Source organism: Gymnoscopelus braueri (genome assembly GCF_963280865.1).
Source record: "Gymnoscopelus braueri genome assembly, chromosome: 10".
In the NCBI taxonomy this organism is placed as follows: Eukaryota; Metazoa; Chordata; class Actinopteri; order Myctophiformes; family Myctophidae; genus Gymnoscopelus; species Gymnoscopelus braueri.
The window spans coordinates 45,877,392-45,889,627 of record NC_137611.1 but is presented as its reverse complement, the minus strand read 5'-3'; the positions used below and the strand labels follow the sequence as shown (position 1 = coordinate 45,889,627).

Below are 12,236 nucleotides of genomic sequence, written 5' to 3'. Positions count from 1 at the left end.
ATTATTCTACAATAGTAACAGTTTTGGATATATGAGGTTTCCACCCGACAGCAATGATATGTTGTGCCCATAGTTTTTTAGGAGATTTGAAGACCTCAGTGCTGATGTCCAGATCTGCCTTTGCAGTTACAACGATTGACTCCACAGGTATGATGTCATTCAACTGTCCTCTATAATGTAAACAGACAAAGTGAGAACATTTGACAAATTTCACCACATTTGATCATTTATCCACTGAAGTGGGCAGGAATAGGATGCCCTCCTGATCACACTATGTGGTCATGTCATTGTAATTGCCTCCGCCAGGCCGAAAGGCATGGCGAGAGAGTATGTTTTACCCCCTGTTCGTCCGTCCGTGTGTGTGTCCGTCCGTCCATCTCCGAGGAGCACTTTGTCTAGTTTTCCATAAATCAGTGCCATTGAACACCCTTTATGTTTGTGTGTTGATTAAAACAATATTGAACCAATGGAAAGTATTAAAAAGCGCTTCTGACAAAACCAGCTAACTCCATTGGATCCTCAAACTTTCTTCTAAACCAGCTAAGTCCACCTAAGGGACTCCCCCCCCCTTTTGACGTCCAACCTTCAATTTTTCACATGGGCCTTTTATAGCGCCACCAGGAGGCCGATTTGTGCAAAACATATTTTCTGACAGTACTCCTACAGATTTTGTAGGCAACCACAACAGGCACATGACTTGTATTTTGGCAACCACACTTGCAATAATATATGTGATGTTCCCCTTTAAAATAAAGCAATATTACCATAATCATTTAGGTAGCAGTGTGCATATTATCCTCATGTCCCTTTTTGTATGTTCTCCACTAGCAGTGACCATCATGGCAATGAAGGAGCCAGTATGTCTGATAGAGAGTGACAGTGAAGGGAAACTGCGTATGGTTCCCAGTGCCCAGAAGATTTTACAGCAGATTGAGCAGAAAGTGGTTGTGGTGTCAGTAGTGGGCCTGTACCGAACCGGAAAGTCCTACCTCATGAACAAGCTGGCTGGGACAAACAAAGGTGAGCATTTTCATTATAAGATGCATGTACACTACAGTCTGTGTGCTGCTGCAGCCCAGCCTGCTTGCGCGGCTCAAAACTAAGCACAACGCGTAAAGGCATACTTTCAATACTTAGAGATATTGTCATAATTTAAAGTTTTTAAGTCCGCTTGTCTGGACTTTATGCCGTCACACGAGTATTAAGACTCAGCATCAATATGGCAGTCTAGTTGAAATATGTTTTAATGGAATTTGGTTTGTTATTGTCCTATATTTCATCCTCAAGGATTCCCTCTGGGATCCACCATCCAATCCAAGACAAAGGGCATCTGGATGTGGTGTGTACCTCACCCCAGAAAGACTGACCACACCCTGGTGCTGCTGGATACAGAGGGACAGGGAGATATAGAGAAGGTGAGACACCATTTTGTTTCATGTTCAAATCACGTTGCATTTAATAATTATAAATAATCAAGTTATTACAGGAAAGCATTGGGGATGTGACGTCAGACACTGGGGGTTTCTGTAAATTATTCTAATACTCATTAATGTCATAAAAATGACTTTTTATAATCAATCGTGGCGACTGAAAACCTGAATCCATGAGAATGTGGTGGGTGGACGTTCTGATCCTGATTATGGGTTGGAGCATATATATATATATATATATATATATATATATATATATATATATATATATATATATATATATATATATATATATATATTATAGGTTGTGTAGCTTGCCATGATGCAAAGGTGCGGGCAAGAAATCTAAAATAATTTCTCCATTGACTAGAAATTGATAATTCAAAAATATGCTCCTCATTGACTTACATTGTATGGCAAGACCACTCTAATGATGATAAGTTGAATTTTTTATAAATAAAATAAACAATCCTGGGTTTGCTGATGTTCTATATTGTCAGTATCAGCTTTGTTTGAGTTTGTTTATGGACTAAAATAGCTCCTCCAGCTCTTTTTGTACATTACTGTACAATGTAAGTCAATGAGAGGAGCATATTTTAAATTATCAATTTCTAGTCAATGGAGAACATATATATTTTTTTTTTATCGAGTCCCAGCCCTAATTCTAGGATAAGCGGGTCAAATGTAAAATTTTCGTCATGGCGTTCAGTCGTCATCTTGTATTATGCAAATTACAAGAATTGCCCAAATATCAGTCCGATTTTTCAGATTCCATTCCGATTTACTACAATTGGCTTCCAAAGTTTACAGCAGGGGCCCGTTTTGCAAAAAAATAAATACAAAATGTTGAACTCAGTGTCCATTTTGTCCCAAATTTTAATCACACATTGATGGGCCGATAAACAATGCAGAGCTTAAAGAAATTAAGCCCCCACCCCCCAACCCGCAGCTTCCTTGTGTCCTGGCGGCTGCACTCCTGGACAAGAAACCAAGATTTTTACTCGGAAGAGCACACTTTTGTCTGTCTGTTAAACACATTTAAACATAACAAATGGAAAACTAGAAAAAATACTCCTCGGAGCACAGGTCTCCGCCAGGTCAGGTAGGTTATTATGGTCTCCTGGTGGCGCTATAATAGGCCAATGTGAAAAGGGTAACATTTATTCTTAGGCCTAGATCATGACTATAGAGATACTGTGTACCGATTTGCGTGACAAAACAATCATGTGTTGATCACATGATCGTTTTGCGGGATGTTTGGGCAAAATGTAGGAGTAATATCCAAAAATGTGTCTTGCAAAAATTGGCCTCCTGGTGGCGCTATAACATGTGGGGCATAGGTTCGGGTTTGGCATCCAGGGAGTGTGTGTGCACAGTTTCGCAGCGACCGAGCCAACAGTGCCAGAGATTAGCTGTTCACAGACAGACACACACACACACACACACACACACACGGATGGACAGGGTGCAAAACATAGTCTCCATCATGCCTTTCGGCCTGGCGGAGACAATTAAATGGTGGCAAACTATGAACTTCATGTGATCAGAGTAATGTAACTAACACATCCAAACTATTTATTTTGGTTTCAGGGAGATACGACGCATGACAACTGGATCTTTGCCATGGCAGTTCTGCTCAGCAGCACCCTGGTCTACAACAGCATGGGCAAAATTGATAATAACGCCCTGGAGAACCTTCAGTATCCTTCAAATGATTCACTCATTGTTCCCTCTTTTACTCATACTAGCTTTTCAGGCCACTACAATTGCGCTGATAAGGGCAATGATCACCGAAGTATGGCCATGTGAAGTATTAAACACAGCTATAACACTGCTGCCGAGCAGTGATGCACTTGCAGCACCCAGGTCCACTGTCATATCTGTACTTCCGAGTTACACCATTGAACTCCAGTCCACACCCCTCAGAGAGCGTGTCAGTGAATTTTCAAGGCAATCCGAAAAACCGGAAGTGGTCATTTTTTATAGAATCGGAAGTCTGTGGGACCACCCACCAAGTTTGGAGCCTGTTGCATGCTGGGTACTGCAGTTATGGCTGTTTAAACCCCAGCCAATAGGAAAGCAGAGGGGGCGGAGCTTAAGCAATTACAGCCTGTCCCAATTGGCCGTCTAAGAGCACCTACCAAGTTTGGGGTCTTTAGCATGCTGGAAACTGGAGTTATGTTTTTTTAAAGCCCAGCCAATAGGAACACAGAGGGGCCGGGCTTAAGCAATTTCAGCCTGTCCCTATTGACCGTCTAAGAGCACCTACTAAGTTTGGGGCGTTTAGCATGCTGAGAACTGGCGTTATGGCTGTTTAAAGCCCAGCCAATAGGAACACGGAGGGGGCGGAGCAATGGTCCCTGGTATGGCTATTCTGATGGCAGATCCCTGAACAGTGATCGGAGCAATGGTGCGCCTCGCAGGTCCGCATGTTACATTTGTGACGTCCACCGTCCGTCTGTCCGTCCGCCCACCCTCTAGGCAATTTTGATATAGGAGGATTATATCTGTGATTATTGAGTCCTGCTCAATCACTTGTTATGTTTATTACTTGTTAATTCATTAACAAGTATTTGTTTTCACTTGTTAATTTATTAACTTTAGAATACTTTTTTTCCAGCCCTAGTACTAGTTTGGTCAAGTATATTGTTTTGAGAAAGCCCTTGCAAATAATTACAACTTCCCTCCAATCTCCATAAATATACAGATAAACCCTGTGAAACAAAATGAACCACCCTTATGCTAAGTGCACGTCTATTGGTATTGTAAATGTAATACGAGGGTAGGAGCGCCACAGCAATAAGATGCTTTCTATCTAAAAACAGTGTTTCAGGGACTGTTTTCCTCTTAACAAACATTCATTCAGCAATAAATAAATGTAGCTCATGTAGGGATCTCCTTCTTTTCAGATGTTCACATTTCTGTCCTAAAACTACATTTTGCAGCTTCTAAGTATATATCCCTGCTCAGTCTACCCTCCTGTAAAAAGGTTTAGAAATCCAGTGTTGTGTGAGGTTCTTTTGTCATCCTCAACACCACCCCTTACAGCTATGTGACAGAACTGACAAAGCATATCAAAATGAAGTCCAAAAAGTATGAGAATGATGATCGTATGTATGTACGTTTCCTTCCCTCCTTTGTGTGGGCTGTGCGAGATTTTTCACTCGATCTGGAGCTAGATGGGAAAGCCATAACTGCGAACGAGTACCTGGAACACGGTCTCAAGGAGAAACAAGGTTTCATGAACTGCTGGAAATGATTTGAATATAATTGAGATTTCAATCATTTTAGAAGTTAGAAGTTCTTTACACTAAAAGGTATTGTGTTCTGTATGTGTTTCATTTTGTCAAAGGTAAACAGAATCAGCGATACAACGAACCCCGAGCCTGCCTTCGTAAATTCTTCTTGCCTCGCACGTGTTTCGTGTTTGACCCACCGGCCAGGAATACGAAACAATTGGAGGAACTGACAGATGCTGACCTGTATCCAGCATTTGTTGAACAGACTACAAAGTTCACTGAACACATCTACACTAAGTCTGAGACCAAGACTATCAGAGATGGCATAAAGGTCACTGGCAGATGTAAGTAACTGGGTTTCTGGTATTTCTGTCAGTCAACAGTATTTGAGGAATTTAAATCAGTGAATACTATCTGTGCTCATTTTGCATTCTGACAAATGCAAGTGTTTATTTTCAAGTATTTAGGGATGATATGGTCAAAATGTTATTTTCCTTTTTGAAGGAATAATTATATTTGAGAGAATGTGGTTGTTCCAGGACAAATTAGTTATTATTGTAGAAGTGAAATTATATGTATATTTTGTAATACAATTGTCATGGTGTTTTTAAGTGTGCCTGCCATGTAATGGCCAAACACTTATTGTAATCCGCCATACTTATTAATAATAATAATAATAATAATGTCGCCACAAAACTTTGTCCGTCCGTAACTGCCGCACGGTTTACATTACCGCGGCAATATATACATCAAAACGTGCGGCTTGGCCGGGAATCGTGTGCTCGTAAGTTCTTTGCCACTATGCGTTACCATTGCGACGTTATTCGCCAAAAAATACTAAACCATGCCCCTTTTGGCCGCACGCGGCGCCCCAAATACTACTCCTCCCACACGGTTTACACGTCCCTGGCAATGTATACATCAAAACGTGCAGAACGACCAGGCCAACCAGGCCTTTTATTGCCGTTTCGCGTTACCACGGCGACATAATCGGCAAAACCACGTAGCCACGCCCCCTTTTTAGTCCCCCATTCAAACCCATGTTTTTTTTTTCAAACTTTTTTTTTCCAAATATTTTTTTTCCCCCAAAAACATTTTCTCCACCAAAAATTTACTCCACCAAAATGGACCAAAAACCTGTTAGGAGCACGTTTCAGGCCATTTGGAGTCGATTGGTGGTATTTTGTAGTGACACTATTTTGAGTCTCCAGCCAGCTGCAGGCACACTTAAATTTTCTAAGGACATTTGTTTCTAGTTTTGTTTAGTGTTTAGTTTTAGGGCCCAAGCACTGCACCAGTGCTAAGCCCTATTGAAATTGCTAAAAATATTATTATTATTCTTAAAAATTAATTGTGTTTTTGAGGGCCTTAACATACTAAAAAAGTTGGGCAACTTTGCACACACGTCACAAGTGGCAAAGAATTACTTATTTTATCAGTCTCAAAAAGGGGTGTGGCCTAATGGCTCAATAGCGCCCCCCCTACAAAATCTCAACGTTGAAACCACGAAATCGGTTTCAGCTATATTTATAAACATTGGTACATACCTGTATCATGTCCCGACTTACAAAAAAGTCTCTTGGAGCCATGACTTAAACCCAACAAGTCAGCCATTTTGAATTTATTGTGGTGTTTCAGTGTATTTTATGCCATTTCATGGTTTTTACTTTAACTGACCATCCTCTTCCTCATTTCTATCTTTTGCTATGACTTTTGAACAGTTTGTCGTACAGTCATGACTCATGAGTCGCCTCACTGGTCTCGGTTCAAAATGTTTGTCCATCATTGGAGTTACTTATCTCTGTTCCCTGTTCTGATTGGTCGATATTTGGCCCTAATGTGGACAGAGGTGCGATCACCATTTCTTGCAGCTTTAATGTTTTTGTTTTTGTACATTCTAAAATGGATAGTTCCTATCCTTGATTCTGATTGGCTGGTTTCTGTTTAATAAACGTGATAAAACACACTATAATCTTCTCCTTAGATCAGCTTATATCAATTACAGGTGCGTGATTTGTTTCTACAGTGATCCAGCGTATATGTAGCTTTACGCCCCTCAGCCATTATACATACACGGTAAACTGCAGCCTCTAGACCAGGGGTCTTCAACGTTTTCAGGCCAGGGACCCCCTAGCTGAGAGAGAGAGATGAAGCAGGGACCCCCTCTAAATTGTATAAAATTGTGTTGCAGATTCAACATTTTTTGTCTACGTGGTCTGCTCTTTTTTCCCTCTACACCAAACACCTCTTAGCCAAAAATAGCAGATCTACAAGCTCACAACGCCTCGCAGCGTGAGGCGTTGTGAGCTTGTAGATCTGCTATTTTTGGCTAAAGTTCTCCTCAGAAAAGGGATGCTAGGGTTCAAGTGGTTACGGTAAAAAAAATAAAAATAATCATATCACACAAAGATTTGGCGGCCCCCCTGTAGTAACTCTGAGGACCCCCTAGGGGTCCCGGACCCCCTGTTGAAGACCCCTGCTCTAGACGCTTACTGCTTTATTTGATCACAGCACCTTTACATTACTTAAAGGAGAATTTTGGACTAAGGTTTTCTTACTTTTTCTATGATGTTATGATATCTTAAGACGAATGGTACAGTAGAACATTTTCATAACTCCATCCAGGGTCCGCCACAGCTTGAAACGTGCACGGATAGGCCTTGCGCTAGATCGCATATTTTAATAGCTTTTTATTAAAACATTTTTGGTGAGCTCTGACGTTCATAGTGACAGAACACTATGAAACCCCCCCCCCAAAAAAATCTTGAGATTTCAATCTCGTCTAGCGAGACTTCTTTTCTTTTTTTTTTTTTACAGTGTTCTGTCACTATGAACGTCAGATCTCACCAAAAATAAATAAATAAAAAGCTATTAAAATATGCGATCTAACGCAAGGCCTATCCGCGCACGTTTTAAGCTGTGGCGGACCCGGGATGGAGTTATGACATTTTTCTACTGTACCATTCATCCTAAGATATCATAACGTCATAGAAAAGGTAAGAAAACCTTAGTCCAAAATTCTCCTTTAAGCAAGGAGCGTTGTTATATTTGAAAAAATATATATAGATGTATAATTTAATGATTTGTATCACTGATGATGGCATAGTAAAAAAAAGACCTTTGTAAGGATTCATGGCAGTATAACATAATATTCGGTACACCTCCCAGCCTCCCCTTTTTTTGTTGTTGTAGGTGACATTGGCATTAGCAACATCTGACTTTTGTCTGCTTCAGCATGAACATTAATCTCTGAACTACATTATGATGACTAGTTGAACACACTTGCTGATTGGGTCTTCCTTCCACAGTACTTGCTCAACTGGCAGAGACATACGTGAAAGCCATCCGTAGTGGAGAGGTTCCCTGTCTGGAAAATGCTGTGAAGGTACTGGCTGAGATTGAGAATGCCAAAGCTGTTGAGCAGGCCCAGGTCCTCTATGTACAGAGAATGAAGTCAGTACGCTTCCCCACCAACACCCTGGAGGAGCTGTCTGCCATCCATGCATCCAGTGAGAGCGAGGCCCTGGAACTTTTCATGAAACATTCATTCAGAGATGAAAACCAAGAATATCAGAAGAAGCTTGTGGTATGTGTTGGAAATCATCATCCATTGTTTTCATATTGTGTTTCCATCACCTTATGCAACATTTTTTTAAATCCTCTTAGTCAAATTATTGTCCTTTTGAATCTTTTAGCTTTCCCTTGTATCTCGATATGCATAGTTTCTATCTCGTCTTTTCACTGAGGGAGCCCCTTCCACTTGTATTTGTTACACTCCTCACCAAATCATATTCATTAATGGGATGCACTGCAGTAAAGATAAAATCTTTAATGCCGTCAAACAGCGACCCCTAGGCAAATTACACGTTATTTACTTTTTGTCTCGCCAGGCCGAAGGCATGGCCGAGACTATGTTTTGCACCCTGTCCGTCCGTCCGCCCGCCTGTCCGTCCGTGTATGTGTGTGTGTGTGTGTGTCCGTCCGTTTGCGAGCAGCTAATCTACTCCTTTAAGTAACGTAAAGTATTCATGATTGGAACGTATTTGAACATTCGCCAATTAAGGCCTTATATTTCTACAATTGCAACATATTGCTACAAAACCTGTTTATCCAATCATTTTGGGCATGAACAAGAAGTTGAAGGATACATTTTGGTCTAATGATGTACCGTGCATGTTCACATCATGTATACTTTACATTACTTCAGACCATATTTCTAATGTTATTATTTTTTACATTTTGGACAAAGTAACCCATTTGGGAATATATGCATTTTAATTTTGACCACTATGTTTTTAGAGTGTACTTCAGGGAGAATATGATCAGATCTGTGAGAAAAACTTCAACGAGTCCAGGAAGGCATGTGAACTAATCATCAAACAAGTCTTTGAACCTCTGGACAAGAAGCTGGTAGCTGGTCTCTACATAGTCCTTGGAGGATACAAGACGTTCTGTCAGGACCGCCAGATGATGATTAATGAATACAACCGTGCAAAAGGCAGAGGAGTCAAGGTCAGTTAGATTTCTGCCAACTTCAGATCTGAGTCAGAAAATATTAAATTAACCATCTGTACCCATGAGGAGTAACAGGTTTTCATATAGGCTTATACTGTGTGTGTGTGTGTGTGTGTGTGTGTGTGTGTGTGTGTGTGTGTGTGTGTGTGTGTGTGTGTGTGTGTGTGTGTGTGTGTGTGTGTGTGTGTGTGTGTGTGTGTGTGTGACCAGGCTGAGGAGGTGCTGAAGGCATACCTGGATAAGCAGGAGATAACTGCCAACACCTTACAGGTAGCAGATAAAAACCTCTCTGACGCCGCACAGCGGAGTGAACAAGGTAAACTATAATACAGTAAAAATAAGGTATTTAACCCACTTGAACCCTTGAACCACAGCGCCCCATATTCTAGGGGAACATTTGCCAGAAATAGCAGATCTAGAAGCTCACAACGCATCGCGTTGTGATGCGCTGTGATCTTGTAGATCTGCGTTTTCTGGCGAAGAGATTTGACGTAGAAGGAAACCAGAGCAGTCCAAGTACAGAGCCAACTCAGGGCTCGTTCACTACGAATAGAGGGTTTAAAGCTGTAACGTAGTGATAATACATATAAGTTTAAAAGCTTGAAAGATCATATTTGAATTCAATATTTGTATAATGTTTTTCCAAAAAGAGTTACAAAGTGCTTTACAGAACAAGGCAAATGAGCAGTATGATACCATAGGAGTACAAATACAACAGTTAATAAAATAACTCATATAAAACAAAATACCACAGAAACAAGTTATACAATAAACACAGATAAAATCAATAAAACACTAAACTGGCAAGAAAAGGACTTTCCTTACCAATTTCATACTACACATCGTCGATGTATGCCTTTACAAAAAAAAAATATTTTCACATGTATTTATATGTATTATTTATTTGTTTTAGAGCTATACATTTTTGGAGTGAATACATATGTTTACATGCCTGTCAGATGGTCAGACAATGTTGCTCCGCAGGTCTACGATGGGACAAATGGTCTGCTGTTTGCAGAAACTGTCTTGAGATATTACTTGCGGATTGAATGATAGGCCAGAATCAAAGAACACACCCAGGTCACATACTTAACGCTGGATAGAGCTCTGACTGGATGGACTGTGTGGAATTTGGGGGACCAAAAATAACGATTTCAGATTGTGCCTTATTTAGCTGCAGGACATTTTAAAACATCCAGCACTTGACATCAGAGCGACATGACGATAGACTGGACATATTGCCTGCTACAAAAAGTTTTAATGGGATGTATTGCGTGTCATTTACATAGCGATGATAGTGAATATTATGGTTACGAATTATTATATGTTACCAAGCGGAAGCATATTGAAAACAGGAGAGGACCAGAAATTGTCCAGCAGTACACCAAAGGTGAGGGGGACTGGAGAGGAAGAAGCTTTCCCGATCACCACTGAAAAGGTGGCTTCTTGTATAAAACCAGGTTAAAAAGTTATGTCTTAAGTTTGCGTTGCAAAATATCAAGAGTTAGCACTGACCACACTGTGTAGAGCTTTGGGTCATTGGTGGAAATGTGTTTCAGACTATATGGTCTGCCTGGCAAAAATGTTGTTGAAGATGGCAGAGCAGCAGGAACTGGAGAGGCAGAAGGCTGATCAGCAGAAAACCGAAAAGGAGAATATGAACCAGCTCATGGCGAACATGGAGAGAGAGCAGATACAAACCCAAGCAGAGCATGAGAAGCTGATGGCTGTGAGTGATTATATGAATGGTGTAATGGGGCGTTTGATTCCAGGTTCAATTCCAGCAATGTGTCGATGTGTGTCCCTGAGCAAGACTCTTAACCCCTAATTACTCCCGAGCCCCGTAGAATGGCTGCTCACTGCTCCTAGTGATTATAGGATGGGTAAATGCAGAGGATGGAGGTCATGTATGTGCATATATATAATACAGTGACAAAAAAAAAACAAGGAGTGGGGACTAAATTATAATTATAATTATGATTGTTGTTTAGAAGGAAAACAATTTTTATTCAAGTTTTGATTCTGCAGGATTTTCTTCGGGTTTAATTTCATGTCATTTCATTTTTAAACCTGATGAAGGTCCGTAATGATCGAAAAGTCATAGTAGTCTTCCTTTTTAAACTGAATTACTGTGCTTTGCATGTCGGGTCTGACACCAAGATATAGAGAATTGATCAGATATGAATATTGTGTGCCAACAGTAGAATGTGTTTTTATATCTTAGGGTGTTGTGTCTGTGTTATTTCAGGAGAATAAGGAACTCAAGGAAAGAGCTGATGAGCAGGAGAGACGTCGGTTGGAAGAACAGGAGCAGGCTAAGAGACTGATGGAGGAGGAAGACAAGAGACAGATGGACGAGGAACAGAGGTTGGAACAGCTGTTGTTGGAGGAACAGAGGAAGAAACATGAAAATTCTGTACAAAAGTGTACAATTCAATAGCCAGTCCCACAAGCAATGCAACTAATTAGACCTACCATTGTAATGGGTGTTCAACTTCTTACATTTATCTACCAATCACACTCTATTATGCAATCGATATATCTCCCATGTAGGGGGTATTTCAGCGCGAGTATCACTCAGACCTGTGTCTTTTATGGTTTTATTATACACAATACAAACACACTTACACTTCCAGAGTCAAGGTTATAAACCTAGAAAAGAAACACACACAAACAACGATGACAATATTACTGACATGATATCTACACACAAACTATCAAACATATCAGAAATATGTCAATTTATCGTCGTATGAACATGCTCTCGTAACTCACCAGGGTGCTCCGTCGAATCTGACGCTATCTATGAATGGAAATTTACTAGCCCGCCAATTGTCCATTTTTAAGATTTGGCAATATATATTACTCCTCTGCCCCAGGACAATTCAGTTGTTCAAATTCAGTTCAAATTGTTTGTATGAGATCTTACACCCAAATTGCATTCATATTTTAATTGAAACCTCATTTGGGTGGAAGATGTCTCTCACACACACACACACACACACACGCGCGCGCGCGCGCACACACACACACACACACACACACACACACA

The 12,236-nt window shown here is 40.6% G+C and overlaps 1 protein-coding gene across 1 annotated transcript; it reads left to right on the top strand.

Annotated features, from left to right (window-relative positions):
- Window positions 1-819: 819 nt before the first annotated feature.
- LOC308093619 (guanylate-binding protein 1-like) lies at window positions 820-9,511 on the top strand (the record flags this gene model as incomplete). The annotated part of the gene is made up of 8 exons (XM_080439951.1): window positions 820-1,020; window positions 1,288-1,415; window positions 3,021-3,130; window positions 4,479-4,666; window positions 4,783-5,013; window positions 7,978-8,255; window positions 8,969-9,181; window positions 9,395-9,511. The coding sequence occupies exons 1-8, from the start codon at window positions 840-842 to the stop codon at window positions 9,509-9,511; spliced, it is 1,446 nt and encodes a 481-aa protein (XP_080296077.1). The 5' UTR covers window positions 820-839.
- Between the last annotated feature and the right edge of the window lie 2,725 nt (window positions 9,512-12,236).